General features: G+C 52.8%; 2 protein-coding genes across 4 annotated transcripts; one reads left to right on the plus strand and one right to left on the minus strand.

Annotated features, from left to right (window-relative positions):
* Positions 1–3,983: 3,983 nt before the first annotated feature.
* Positions 3,984–10,021, plus strand: MMP19 (matrix metallopeptidase 19). Its single transcript, XM_079937882.1, has 9 exons — positions 3,984–4,446; positions 4,739–4,824; positions 5,714–5,844; positions 6,091–6,306; positions 6,779–7,024; positions 7,608–7,733; positions 8,555–8,719; positions 8,881–9,008; positions 9,189–10,021. The coding sequence occupies exons 1-9, from the start codon at positions 4,357–4,359 to the stop codon at positions 9,522–9,524; spliced, it is 1,524 nt and encodes a 507-aa protein (XP_079794008.1). The 5' UTR covers positions 3,984–4,356; the 3' UTR covers positions 9,525–10,021.
* Positions 10,022–10,187: 166 nt separating this feature from the next.
* LOC307194664 (transmembrane protein 198-like) lies at positions 10,188–14,754 on the minus strand. 3 transcript variants are annotated; one of them, XM_079937905.1, is made up of 5 exons: positions 14,584–14,754; positions 13,307–13,566; positions 12,153–12,734; positions 11,518–11,675; positions 10,188–11,395 (listed from the first exon to the last, which is right to left on the minus strand). In XM_079937905.1, the coding sequence occupies exons 2-5, from the start codon at positions 13,479–13,481 to the stop codon at positions 11,258–11,260; spliced, it is 1,053 nt and encodes a 350-aa protein (XP_079794031.1). In that variant the 5' UTR covers positions 13,482–13,566; positions 14,584–14,754; the 3' UTR covers positions 10,188–11,257. The 3 variants fall into 3 exon arrangements, 2 of the variants coding, with proteins under 2 accessions (XP_079794031.1, XP_079794032.1); XM_079937906.1 differs by lacking the exon at positions 13,307–13,566 and having other exon boundaries at positions 10,190–11,395; XR_013830604.1 differs by lacking the exon at positions 10,188–11,395 and having other exon boundaries at positions 11,581–11,812; positions 11,845–12,734.
* Positions 14,755–14,851: the final 97 nt, after the last annotated feature.

Raw genomic sequence — 14,851 nt, forward strand, 5'->3', positions numbered from 1 at the left:
AATGTGTCAATGCTTCCCCCATTGTCAAACTAATGAGTTCACTACAGAGCAAAAACAAAACTACACTGGTGAACACCCACTATTTTTCTGAAGTAAGTTAGGGGCAAAACAGGGGATGCAGAAGAGAACTGTCTCCCTACATACCCCCTCCACCCAGGTCAAGGGCAGCCTTCTCACCCCAACATCCCTCTCCTCCGCAGTTGCTGCCCTGACAGAAAACAGAGAAACTTGTGTCTTTCCCAAGGTCTCCGTCCCACATCTAGTTACTACCTTCTTCAAAAGGGGAAGTCAGTGTTGAACTCCTTCCCTGGCTAACCCCCTATCAAACACTTTTGCCAACACCAAAGGGAGCCAAATGTGGCTTTTCCAGGCCCATGACAGTCCCCAAACATTGCGGCAGACCTGGGGTCACAGAGTGAGGACAGAAGGCCAAATTGCTCCCCAACATCCCACTTCACTTGGGAAAATCAATAAAGATCAGTTTGGGTTTTGTTAAGGAAAAGGCTGCCATTCCCAGAAGGAGGAAAAATCCTTTGTGTTACCATCATTTCCTTATCATCCCAGATGCTGAAAGAACACTTACACTCATTCCTCTACTCCCTTCCTTATTTCAGATGCTAGAATTTATCCTCTCATGCAGCCCTTTGTCACTGTGCTGGGTAATGGGACCACCAGCAGAAGCCTCCAGCATCTCCAGGGGAGTCCTGTGGGATAACACCTTTGTATGTGGATTGGAGAAGGGGAGCAGACCTTGGTCTCCCCAACACTTGACAGGAACCGAAGAGCTCAGGGATTTGGGTCTGATGTCCTCTCAACCGAGCCAGTTTAGGCTAGTGCCTGTGCTGGTGGGAGGGAATGCCAGAAAGTGTTTGTAATGGGGGTTGAGGAAGTTTGGGGTATCCTGGGAACAGAATATGCTGGCCCAGGCCTGAGCCATCCCCAAGCCCCTCCCACTTCCCGGTTAGTAACCAGATCCAGCTGTGCACAGTCCTGGGCATCGCTTCCCATCTGGCTTCTAGGAACTCATAACTAATTAAAGGAGTGTGTGTGTTTGTTGGGGGAGGGGTCCTCTTAAAAACAGAGGTTTCCAAGATAACAGCTTGGCGAGAACTCAATCCCATTCAGCCAGGCAAACTGCCCTCTCTCCTGACCCCCTCAGGGCCCTGAGCGGAAAACAGGCCAGAGGCTGACACTATATTTCTCCCACGTTTCTCTAGATCAAGAGCAGTATCTAGGCCAGCCCTAACTTGGTTACACCCTACGTTTTTCTCACCTCCAGTTTCCAGTTTCAGACCCCAGACTTGTTCTTTATATACCAGAATGTCCAGCCCTCCAGGTCACCCCATTAGGGTGAGGATGCTGTCAGAGGGGGGTGGGTGATGATTCGGAGATTGGCTTCTCCTGGGCTTAGAGACCTCTGCCAACCTTTGCCCTTCACCCACAGCCCCATAGCTCCTGAACATGAGAAAATACTCCCAGAATCTTACCTACTTCCTGCTGCTACAGTTTAAAATATTTTAATTAAAAATATTTCTATACAAACTCTTCTCCCACAATCTGTGGGCAGAGAGGGAAAGCAGTTTGCAGGATGGGAGCAAGCCCGCCAAAGAACCCAGGAGTTCTTTCTCTCAGACTCAAGTTCTCTGGGGCAGGCAGACCGCATGTCCTAACCCTTCGCACACATTCACACATGTCCCCCAGTGAGAGATGACAAATTCAGAGGGAAAAAGAGCTGGGTCAGCTCGGCTCAGGGGGTGGGGACTGGCGGAAATGGAGGTCATTATGCCGTTATGGGAACAGTTAGTCACGCAGTCTTGCACACATGCCCAGCTTGCAGTTCCTGGCTCTAAGGGGTTTGTTTGGGGGCCTGTGGAAACTCTTGGGAGACTGCGAAGATCATAGCTTGGGCCTGAGGCTCTGCTGCTTCTTCCTAGCTGTGTGACCCAAAGTAACCTGTTAGAGACTCAGTCTCCTTTTCCATAGAAGGTGATAATACCAGCCCACAGGGCTGTTGTTGAGATTTAAATGAGATAAACTATTTGGCAAATTTTACTGTTTCACTCTGTTCTTTCCCTGGCTCCTTAGTGTCTAGAATGTGGCTCCGAGGCCAGCGTGAGCGCCCACCCTTTACCTTTTATAATAACCGTTATCTCTCTCACTAACGTACTAACATACACTCCTAAGCATTATTCCCCCACCCCCGCTTTTTTTTGTTGTTGTTGTTGCTATATGAGGTGCCCAAGGGGAGGGAGTAATCTGCTATCACATTCATCTTACTTTACTCCTTTCCCTTTCCCCACACCCTTCTCAGCTCCTGTCCCTCCCCCACTATGCTCACTACTTCCTTTCACTTTCTGTCTCATCCCACCCACAGTCTCCATCCAGGGGCTGAGGCTGGGCTGGCGGAGCTGGAGCTGAACTCTGAGCCACTGACAGTTCCAAGTAAATGCATCAAAATATTACTAGTGGTTTTCTTCTGGGTAGAATTTACTGGTGGTTTTCATTCTCTTCCTTGCTTATTTTGGTATTTTCCAAATTTACTATAATGAGCAATGGATATCTTATTCAGAAAAAAAAGAAATAGAAGGCTTCCCTGGTGGTGCAGTGGATAAGAATCCGCCTGCCAATGCAGGGGACACAGGTTTGATCCCTGGTCCAGGAAGATCCCACATGCTGCGGAGCAACTAAGCCCGTGCGCCACAACTACTGAGCCTGTGCTCTAGAGCCTGCAAGCCACAACTACTGAAGCCCGTGCTCCTAGAGCCCGTGCTCCACAACAAGAGAAGCCACCACAATGAGAAGCCCGTGCATCGCAACAAAGAGTAGCCCCTGCTCGCCACAACTAGAGAAAGCCCATGTGCAGCAACGAAGACCCAACACAGCCATAAATAAATAAATTAATTAATTAAAAAAAAAGAATAATTCCTCCCTCATAGGAGGATAGTGAGAATTAAATGAGATAATATATGAATCACCTAACACAAAGTAGTTCTTTAACTGTAAGGTTTTCTTTTCTTTCTTACATAGTATTCAAGACCGTCTCTAAACTCTGGCTCCCAGCCACTCTCCCAGCCTGGTCATTCATTTGACAGACATATTAAGCAGCACCCGAAGCACTGACCTAGCCTGGGGTAGGAATGAAGCACAGCCTCAGAACCTCTTACTGGGTACAGCTGGCTTTTTTCCCTCTGCACTTTTGCTCAAGACCTGCACTGTCCCTGTTCCTCAGGACTCTTTTACTCCATCCAACTCATAGCCAGCCTTCACAGCCCAGCTCAAAGCCTGCCTCCTCTGCGAGCCTTCCTACAGCCCCATGGCCCTCAGGCTGGGGCACCCCCTGCCTGGCACCCTGGTTCCCCTCATTTCAGGTGCTTGTGTTGGTCTCACCCTATCTGTAATGTCCCTGCAGGCAGGCTCTGGCCCTTTATTTCCTTGTATCCTTGTTATCCCTCCCCGCAACCCACACATTCCAGGTACATTAAATGCTTGAAATGATGACTTTTTTTTTTTTTTTTTTTTTTTTGCGGTACGCAGGCCTCTCACTGCTGTGGCCTCTCCTGTTGCGGAGCACAGACTCCGGACGCACAGGCTCAGTGGCCATGGCTCACGGGCCCAGCCGCTCTGCGGCACGTGGGATCTTCCCGGACCGGGGCACGAACCTGTGTCCCCTGCATCAGCAGGCGGACTCTCAACCACTGCGCCACCAGGGAAGCCCGAAATGATGACTTTTTATTAAAGCAGACACAAGCAGGTTTCAAGAGCATCTGAATTCCCAACTTGGTTTTGGATGCAAAGAAACTGAGATCTCATCCTTCATTCCTTCACCTGAAACCCAAGCACCTAAGCAACTTGCTTCCTACCTCTTAGTTTTATTATTATTTTTCCTATCCTAGAGCAGACAGGGAGACATGAAGGTTGCAGACGAGGGGTTTGCTACCCAAGGGTCACTGGGGCACGGGAATGTCCAGCTTCAGAGGATGGCCATGGTCCCTCTCCCTAGTCTTTGCAGATATTCTGCCTCTGATCCTGCCAGGATACCCACCCACAGGACAATATGGAAAGTCTTTCGGTCTCCAGCAGAGGACCCTGGGGGATAGGGTTGGAGGCTCTTCTTGACTTCTGCTCTCTGGCAGGGCAGAGGTTAATGGTGAATTGCAACACATCTCTGGGCTGAGTCACCTCCTACTGACGCTCCCCCCAATTGCCCTCCTCTGAAGTTTTATGAAGAGGACCAGAGACTAGAGAGTAAAAAGAACTGAAGGGAAGAGACCCCCACCTAGCCCTGCTCCCCCAGGCTCCCAGAAATCTCAGGGCAGAGGGCACAAACAGCCTCTGGAGCTCTTGCCTGGTGGGACCATGAACTGGCAGCGGCTGTGGCTGGGCTTCCTACTCCCCATGACAGTCTCGTGCTGGGCCCTGGGGCCTGGAGAGAGGGAGGCAGCAGTGGTGAGTGCCCTGGGAAGGTCAGACCCAGGCTGGGGGAGGGATGGAGGAACTGCTCCATGGTCCCATCCAAGCCTCCCTTCTGACCTACAACTGCCTTCCTTTCCCTTCCTTCCTCTATTCCATGATCCACCCCTACCCATCTCCACTCCTTCCGCTTTTTCCTCCCCTAACGTGCCTCTCCTTTAGTCCTTCCACGTCTGTCCCCTCCTGTCCTTATGGGCTGTTAGGTCACTTAGAGCTTCACCCAGAGACTGACCTCCTTTTATTCTGCTGACCCCTACCCTCGTCATAGGATTACTTGTTGCAATACGGGTACCTACAGAAGCCTCTAGAAGAACCTGATGACTTCAGGCCAGAAGATATCATAGAAGCTCTGAGGTGAGAGGTCATAAGGTGCATGCCTTCAGGGTCAAGGTCACAAGGTCTCCTTTCTCTCTTCTAAACCCTTTCAGTCCCCAGGCCCACCTCTGCTTAACCCATGTCCACGCTGGGGATCTAGGGAATGGGTGGTGGGGCCTGGGGTGAGATGGGGATTCAAAGATGAGGGCACAGTCATTGGATCTTCCTAGGCCCTAAGCACTTCTTTGGAGGCTCCATGCCATGTTATATCCAAAATACTATTATTTGGTCACATTCCACATGAAGTATAATTTATATGTAAAACTGTGAGTTGAGTTGGAGCTGAGTTGTTGACATGATGTTGCCTTTCGTAAACATTTAATATGGGATTTATTTATTTCTATTTTGAAGTTTTCATATTTTGGATCTAATGGGTCATTTTTCTTTCTGCTCTCAGATATGTTCCCAGGCCCTTGAAAAGTCACAGTACCTGCGGCGCCTGATGGATGAAATTGCCCCAGAGCAGGCTGGGCTGGGAGGGACGGGTCCAGCCAGGAGGGGAGAAAGCAAAGGGAGGACAGGCCCTCAGGTGGCAGCAGTGGTGGGAGAGTCTCCAGAGCAGGAGGCAGGACACTTACCTAGATCAGAAGGAGGTTAGAAATTGCAGTAGAGGAAGAAGGCAACCCCAGATGGCACTTTACCCAAATAAGAGCATGAACACAGGAGGTGAAGCTGGAGTATTGCCTTTATGCAGAACAGGAAGTCCCAATTATGAGGACTGGATCCTGGAGTGATCCCATCAGCTTCAGAGCTTTTGGGCCATTCTCAGCCACCACCTTGGGCAGCAGGGGGCCAAAGAGCTATCCCCAGTTCTCAGTCATTCCAGATGCCCCTTCCCTGCTGGATCCATCCCTCTCCCTCTTTCTAGAGCTTTTCAGGAAGCATCTGAGCTGCCAGTCTCAGGTCAGCTAGATGACGCCACGAGGGCCCGTATGAGGCAGCCCCGTTGTGGTCTGGAGGACCCCTTCAACCAGAAGACCTTTAAATACCTGCTGCTGGGTGAGGGCTGAGCCTGGGAAAGGGAGGGAGAGGAGGGGTTGGCATGGCTGTGGAGCACAGGTGGCACTGAGACAGCCTGGATGAGCTCAGTGTTGAATGGATGGTCACCTGGTTATTAACTGATCATCACTTGCCTGGAGGGGTTGTTTCACAGCTTTGCTAAGGGAGTGCCCAGACTCAGGGGAACTCTTCGGAGCTGGCAAAAGTATCTGTGCTTCTAATCTATTTTCTGGTCCAATTAACCAGGCCGCTGGAGAAAGAAGCACCTGACCTTCCGCATCTTGAACCTGCCCTCCACCCTCCCATCCTACACAGCCCGGGCAGCCCTGCTTCAAGCCTTCCAGTACTGGAGCAATGTGGCTCCCTTGACCTTCCGGGAGGTGAAGGCTGGCTGGGCTGACATCCGCCTCTCCTTCCATGGCCGCCAAAGCCCATACTGCTCCAGTACCTTTGATGGGCCTGGTAGGCACCAGCTCTCAACTCTCACTTCACAGACCTCTGTCCCCTTGAGTCAGTGACTCTGGAACCTTAATGTCAGGCCACCCCCATGTTCAACTGTACCCTACACTCTCTAACCACCTTCTAATATTCCCTTGGGGAGCAGCATGTCACCTCCCTGGGGCCTTACCAAGCCTCTTCTTTGAAGCTTATGCCTTCTTTGTTGGTTTAAGTTCCTCTGCTCAAGGCATACCTCAAAGAGGACAGGGCCAGAGATGACAGAATGGCTGGGAGGTAAAGGGACAGAGTGATGGGCATCCCTGAGAGAACGGAGTGATGACAGCGGAATCTGAACGGAGTGAGAGGTATCCAAGAGACAGTGAATATACATGGGGGAATTTTAAGGGAATGGAGTAATTGGAGTTTATAACAGGCAGGGGATGCTCCACCCTAGGAGACTCTGACCTCCTTCCTGTCTACCCTTGCCTTTGTCCAGGGCGGGTCCTGGCCCATGCCGACATCCCAGAGCTGGGCAGTGTGCACTTTGATGAAGATGAGCTCTGGACTGAGGAGACCTACCGGGGGGTGAACCTGCGCATCATTGCAGCCCACGAACTGGGCCACGCCCTGGGGCTTGGGCACTCCCGATACACCCAGGCCCTCATGGCCCCTGTCTATGCTGGCTACCGGCCCCACTTCAAGCTGCACCCGGATGATGTGGCTGGGATCCAGGCTCTCTATGGTCAGTCCTTTCCCCTAGTGATCGTGAAGGTCAGTCTGACCAGTATCTCTTCAGGCATGAAGAGACAGGTCTAATCTTCATGGAGGGAAATGGCTTGGCTTCTTTCTCTTCCTCCTGCCCAGTTACTTGGCCTTCTTCATTTTCAGGAGCTGTTTTTCTTTCCTTTTTTTTTTGGCCTTGCCGCATGGCTTGTGGGATCTCAGTTCCCCAACCAGGGATTGAACCCAGGCCACGAGGCCGCTGCAGTGGAAGCCCGGAATCCTAACCACTAGGCCACTAGGGAACTCCCAAGAGCTGTTTTTCTGACACTTCCAGGTCTAATCTTTCTGCCAGAGCTCTCTCCCCTCATACCTGTTCTAGGGGATGAAGAATGAACATTCCAGCAAACCCCCTTCTCCCTTTCTAGTGCCTCTCAAAACTAAAAACATGTCTCCTGCTGATATCAATATGATCTTTCCTCCCACCAAGGAAAGCTCTCTAGGTTTCCCTTTTCCTCTCTATGGGACCTCTGAGCTGAACTTACAGTAGAAGAGTGGGGAGGCCAGTGCCTTCTCTCCCTGAGCAGGATTATGTTACCTTGCAGGCAAGAAAAGCCCAGAGACAGAGGATGAGGAAGAAGAGACGGAGCTCCCCACTGTACCCCAAGTGCCCACAGAACCCAGTCCCATGCCAGACCCCTGCAGTGGTGAACTGGACGCCATGATGCTGGGTAAGACCCTTCTCCTCTAGGCTGTAGGCAGGCAGTGGGGTGGCCTGCTGACCTTGAGATGGGAGTGAAATTGGACCTCGGCGTGAGCAATGGCAGTTTACCACCAGACAGGGGTTGGTGGCCATGGAAGGAGGCATGTGGTATGGGGAGGGAGGATTCAGAACCAAATTAAAGGTGGGCCAGGCTGGAATTTACCTCTGCTGCCACCCTATGAGGGCCACTAAAAATATCTGGAAATACAGCAGGATGGAGAAAACAATCTTAACTGGAATGTCTATTAGAGAGGGTGTTATACCCACATGGAAGTACAACTTGGAAGCCACCTGGGGTAGGAGGGGAGGTCCCCAAGGGGGAGCAGCTACCTGCAGGGCTTTTGTTTTGTTTTGTTGGGCCAGGGCTGATTTGCTGTGAACAATAAAGGAGAGGCTGAACACTGGGTCCTCCTTCTCTGCCCTTAATCTTCTCTCTGAATTAAAGTTGAATGAATTTTTGAGAAATCAGCCTGTGAGAGGACAGCAAATGATTAGTCTGCCTGAGATACCCACAAGTCTTTATTTGACCTCTGCCTTTTTTTTTTTTTTTTTTTTGCTTTACGCGGGCCTCTCACTGCTGTGGCCTCTCCCGCTGCGGAGCACAGGCTCCAGATGCGCAGGCTCAGAGGCCATGGCTCACGGGCCCAGCCACTCCGCGGCACGTGGGATCCTCCCGGACCGGGGCACGAACCCGCGTACCCTGCATCGGCAGGTGGACTCTCAACCACTGCGCCACCAGGGAAGCCCGACCCCTGTCTTTTTGACTTGTTGACACGCTTATGCTCTCAGGGCCCCGAGGGAAGACCTACGCTTTCAAGGGAAACTACGTGTGGACCGTGACAGATTCAGGGCTGGGTCCCTTGTTCCAAGTGTCTGCCCTTTGGGAGGGGCTCCCAGGAAACCTGGATGCTGCTGTCTACTCTCCTCGGACGCAATGGATTCACTTCTTTAAGGGTGAGGGGACTAGTTTACAGTGTGTTACCTGAGGAGGGCCTATAATCAGAGGGTCCATAAAAGGAGGGAGGGATGAGAAGTTTCTGAGACGGTGGAATGGAGGAACTGAAAGCTATCACCTGGCGACAGAGGTGTCTTGTTCTTTCCTTACATGCTCTCAGGAGACAAGGTGTGGCGCTACGTTAATTTCAAGATGTCTCCTGGCTTCCCTAAGAAGCTGAATAGGGTAGAACCCAACCTGGATGCTGCTCTCTATTGGCCTCTCAACAAAAAGGTGTTCCTCTTTAAGGTATGAAGTTCAAAGCAAGGGCAAATCCCTTCTTAGGAGGGGCGGGCTACCTCACACGGAGAAGCAGACTTGCTCTTGAAGGGAGTTCTTCTGCAGCTGCTGTGGGCTGAGGGTAGACCTCTGGGGGGTCCCTAAGCTCTCTTCTCATCCTCCTTTTCTCCCTGTCTGCCCCACACCTAGGGTTCCGGTTACTGGCAGTGGGACGAGCTGGCCCAAACTGATTTCAGCCGCTACCCCAAACCAACCAAGCGGTTGTTTACAGGAGTGCCAGACCAGCCCTCAGGTGCCATGAGTTGGCGGGATGGCCGCGTCTACTTCTTTAAGGGAAAACAGTACTGGAGCCTCAATCGACAGCTTCGAGTAGAGAAAGGCTATCCCAGAGATATCGCCCACAACTGGATGCACTGTCGTCCCCAGACCCCAGACACCACCCCATCAGATGGGGACACCACTTCCTCAGCCACAGGAACAACCTTGGATACCACTTCCTTGGCCATAGATATCACATCACTTTGAACACTGATCACTCAGCCAGAGATACGATCTTGGACATTACCCCCTCAGTCACAGCCTCCACCACCCTTTTATTCCGTGGCAACGTCACCCTCCCAGAGATCTAAGACCTCAATCAAACGTCTGCTGCAGCACGAGCATGAACCATGGACCTCACGCCTCTAAATGTCCCAGCCCCAGCCACCACTCCCCTGTATTCTTTCCCTCCTGGGCAGTGACTCTCTAACTCAGCCCCCAGATCCATCCATTTCTTCCCTGTCTACTCCCTGGAGGACATTGGTAGAGGAAAGGCAGCCATTAGGCCTTTAGCTGACAGGAGGCCACAACTGGGAAAGCCTGGGTCCTGTTCTTCCTAGATAAAGTGCAAGAAAACAGCATAGCCAGTAAAATGAGCAACGGCTTTGTAATCCTTGAGAATCACATTTACTTGCTTATGACTTTGGGCAAGTTAATTAACCTCGTTAAGCCTTGGATTTCCCGTCTGCAAAATAAGGTTAATACCAATCCTGCAGGGTTGTTGCATTAAATGAAATACTATATGTGAAGTGCCTGGAGCATTTGTGCTTAATAAAGGTTAACTTCATGAGAGAGCAGTGAACAACTCTTCCTCTGGCTGTGCGTGTGCAGCTCCTACGGTAGTCCAGTCTGATAAAGGTACCCTCATCAGATCTTTAAGGGACAGAGGACTTGTCAGTATGGCTAACCCTTTGTTCTGGGGTGCAAAGAAAGAAAAGAGCAGCAACAGTAGAGGCTGGACTCCCTGATTCAATGTTCAATGCCATTTTATTCACATGCTCCCGTGTTCTTCCTCCCTCCCATCATAACCCTGCTTCCCCGGGGCAGGGACATATCTTCCTTCATGCTGTCTGGGGAACCAGGGTACAGACTTTGGGCAGGAGAATCAGGGGTAGTGGAGAGTTAGAATGGGTTAGTGGCTGGGACAATGTTCTGGTTAAGGAGATTAGTGTCACCTATGATGAGAGGCAGAGAAGGCACTTGTCTTCCACGCAGCCCTGAAGACCAGGCTCCTTTGGGCAAAAGGGCAAGACTCTGGCATGTGGGCCAATGCTCTCTCCTTGGAGCAAGAAGCCAGCTTTGGGAGAAGGGGGGTGCTGAGCCAGGCACTGCCCTGTGGTCTTCCCCACATTAAGAAGAAGGGAAAGGGAAGCACCATGGAGGACAGTACCCCCAACTGAGGTAGGAGAAGGGGGCTTGAGCCTACGGGGTCCAGAGGGAAAGGCTAACCAGGAACCCAAATGCCCCCTAATGAGGGACCTGGGGATTAGGGACCCTTGAGCTCCTCTGTTGCCCTTCTCCCCATCAAAAAGCTATCAAGTGCTTTAGGAGGCTTCCTGATTTTCTTTAGGTCCTACAAAAACGAAACCCCTTATTTTACCATTGTGAGGCAAACTGAGGCGGGTATATAGAAGGCTATCTGGGTAACGGTCCTCCTTGGTTTGGTTTGGAGGGAATTAGGGAGTCAGTTACTTTAGGGACCAGGGCACCTCTATTATTGGACAGAGGTATGTACTCATATTTCCATTCGTCTCCCTTCCCTACAAGATTCTTCTCTATCTGTACCTAAAACATATCCCTACAGGGCTGCTCTGGGTTGGAGCACAGATTCCATCCCCAAGAGGTGGGGAAGTTTGTGTTGGATCCTGTGGGCCCAGGCCCTGCCCACCTAGTGTTCCCAGGCCCTTGCTAGGGGTGAGGGCATCAGTGGAGGTTTAGGCTCAGGTCCGGGTGGAACCAGAAGGTGTGGTGAGGGGTACAGTGGAACCACAGTCAGAATCCAGGTCCAGGACAGTGTGGGGAGCTGTGGCCTGGGTGCCTGGTCCCAGCTGGCGCTCTCGAAGGCTCTGGAGATAGCTCTGGAGGGGCACAGGGCAGAGAGGGCAGAAGAAAGGGCCTGGGTCAGAGCCCCCCTCCACCCTGAGCATCCCCATGTGCCCTCTCTCCCATGCCCCTGAGCACCCCCTACCCCTCCACTCACTGGAGCCAGACTGTCAGCAGGGCTCCGGGCGCTGGGGTGGAGCGGGCGCCGGTAGCTGCCCTCACAGAGCCCCACCCCAGGGGAGGTCCGGTGCCACTTAGCCTCTTGCTGACGGATCCGAAGGAGTTGGAGATGCCTTCGCTGGTGGCTCAAGACCACTGCTTGGGAGGGGGCAATACAGACTCAGGGAGGCCTCTTTAGACTCTGAAACCCACCCCCAAATACACTCATACTCTAGAGAAAGCCATTCAGTGTCCCTGTTACGTCTCTCTCAAATCTCATTCCCCCTCCTACCCTTTCCTTCTGGACTTCCCTGACAAAGTTTACAAAGATTACAAAGTTTTCTTTGTAATCCTCCTACCCTTTCCTTCTGGACTTCCCTGACACCTTCCTTTTCTTCCATATCAGTCCCCAGTAACTCTTCCCTGCACCCCCCTCCCCCGACAATGACTCTTCTCATTCTTACCCAGAACTTTGGCTCCTCCAACTCTGTCTTCAAAGCCCTGCCCCATTCACCTTAGACACCTCTGCCTTTTGCCTCAAGTGGATTTTCCCCCTTCCCCTCCTCAAGTCTGGGAACCAGGGACAAGAGAAGGCACAGGTTGGCTGCTTTCTGTACCATGGCAGTAACTCACCATTGGTGTGGCCTCCACGTTCCTCATCCATGAGCTTCCACTGGGCCAGGGCCCCAAGGGCCCCCAGGGCTGGCCAGGTCCCCAGCAAGACCCAGCTATACCAGCAGAGAGGAGGCAAGGCTGGAAGTGCCTGCAAGCGCTGGCCCAGCCGACTGCCCAGTGCCAGCCCCTCCAGGAAGTAGTCAGCACAGGCCACCAGCACCGCAGCACCCAGCAGGGCTGTGCCCAGAACTGTGAATGGACGTGGCCACCGAAGTGTGAGCAGGGCTCCCAGCAGTGCCAGCCCCACCAGCCCCCCGGCCGGCACCCAGGCTGAAGGTGGTTGGTAGATGGGCTCAGTGCCCAGCAGGACCCCGGCGCCCAGGGTTAGGCCTAGCAGGAGACCAGTCAGGAAGAGACCGACACTGCGAACCAGCATGGTGACTAGGCCGCAGAGGAGTCCGATGCCTAGCGCAATGCCCGCGCTCACCTCCAGGCTCAGCTGTGTCTCTAGCACACGCTCCTTGTGGCACAGCAGGAAGATCACCAGGGCTCCTGATAGCAGGCCGGAGAGAAACATCACTGCCTTGAAGCAGCGGTAGCCTGGGAAGGGAGGCAGGAGGCACTGAGAGGCAGAAAGAGGTCTCCAGGGATGGCTCTGATGAATCAGGAGGGAGAGGAATGGCTGACCAGAGGAGCAGAAGGCAGGAGCAGCACACACAGGGACCTCAAGGCAAAGGGCAGAAAGGGATCATCTAGGGAGGGTAGGGACTTTTCAGGAACTGAGAGGGGATGGGAGAGCAAATCAGCAGGTAAGACGGTAAGACGGATGCATTGAGGGGAATAAGTACAGAAACAAGGTTTCGTCCTTCCAGGGATGGTAGACGGGAAGAAATCGGCACAGGCTGGTTCAGATTATTGGGGAAGGGTGAAGAAGCCTTAAGCATAGAGGGTAATTTGGGAATGGAATCCTGAGGTAGGAGGCAAGGCTCAGAGCTGGAGGGTGTGGGCATGGGGGATGAAAAAGAGCTGGCAAGAGCAGATCAGCCACACTGAAGGTAGCATCCCCCGACAGAGGAGGAGAGGTGGCTCAGGAGCAAAGGAGAAAGTTGGCATCATCCTTGAGGGTGACGGTCTTGGGCAGCTGCCCCCCAGAACCCTGGCCCTGCCCTCACCGAAGCAGCAGTAGATGATTCCAAAGCAGCAGCAAAGAGCACACACCAGGGCGGGTGCCAATTCAGGATTGTCCTGGGGTTCCAAGACACATCTTGGGTCTGGAGGCTCTGGGAGTTGTTGATTAAAGGGCCTGGGGTCAGAGGTCATGGCCAGGGGCAGCAAGGCTTCCTCCATGGCCGAAGAGAAGGTGGTCACAGAGAGGGAGGTCAGTGTCAGCTCCTCTCATCCATCCATGAATGTCTTGAGGGGGCTGGGAAACCTGCAAGGGGGTAGGGGGCAGGAACTCAGGTGCCCATGAATCTTGAGGACTCTGTACCTCTATTTCTTTTAAAGAAAGGCCAATTTCAGGACGGAGCTTAGCCCTGCTGGGGTAACTGAAGAAACCTACAGGACCGGGTTAAGGGGAGCCAGCTGTCTCTTTATCACCCTCTGAAACAAGGACATTAAGTAGGACTTCAAATCTTATAAAGGTAATGAGTCTTTGTCCCCTGGCTTTTCAGGGTGGGGTGGGAGCAGTAGGAAGTCCTCGGTCTGTGGAGGGAGGGGCCCAGGGGTACTAGTGAGACTGGAGGCTAAAGACTCAGCAGCTTGTTCCAGCCGAAAAGAAAGCTTGCCCCATCTGCAGCTGGGACTCAAAATTATCACACTGGACTGGGAAGAATGGACTTAATAGAGGGGGGAGAAGGAGAAGGAAGGGGAGAGAATGAATCATGGTGGGGGTCTCCCGACAATTGCTCCAACCCAAGAGAAGGAAGAGGGGGAAAAATCAGACACCAAGAGTTTGAGACAAGAAATCAAGTAGAGACAGAAAGCCACACTTTATCAGGGTTTTGAAGCCTTGGCTTCAGGTGGAGGAGTTATTGGGGGAAGGGGCGTTCAGCCACAGTCCAACTCCCACGATCCCCCACGGACTAAGCAGGCACCTTGCCCACAGACAACATCTCACATCCTGGTAGTATTTTGCTCCTCCCCTCAGGACACTGGTGGGACTTTTCCTACCTCCCCCTTTCCCCTGGGGTGCCAGGGCTGCCAGTGGGATATGATCTCAGTTCCTGAAAGGAGAACACCAAGGAGGAGGGGCTGGCAGTGGGGGCACTATGGGAGTGGGGTAGGGTGGGTGCAGGCACTTCCCTTCAGCTGTCTTCTTTTGGACATCAAGGTCTTAACAAGCAGGAGAGTTGGCTTGGGCAATCCCTGGGGTTTCTCTCCCCAATCCGCTTGGAAGTCTGGGGACTCTAAACAAGGAGAGGTTTGGGAGGGGGTGTTAACTACTCACCACCCTGTCAGGGCTGAGGAGAGGAGGGGGTAGATGTGCTTCCCTAGACCCCCAGCTGCATCCCTGCCTGGAGTCCTAGGCGTTCAGGCGGCTGTCGGGCGTGGGTACCCGTAGGGCCACTCTGTTCGTTGCCCCCTAAACTCTTGTAAGTCGTAGCCCAAGCCCCGTGAGCTAAAAGCAACCAGCTTGGGGGCGGGGTGGGGGTGGGGGTGGAGGAAGGGGACAGGGTGGGGGGGGTGACATCACGGGGCGGGACCCTCCAACTCTT

This window comes from Stenella coeruleoalba (assembly GCF_951394435.1).
Source record: "Stenella coeruleoalba genome assembly, chromosome: 11".
Taxonomy (NCBI): Eukaryota; Metazoa; Chordata; class Mammalia; order Artiodactyla; family Delphinidae; genus Stenella; species Stenella coeruleoalba.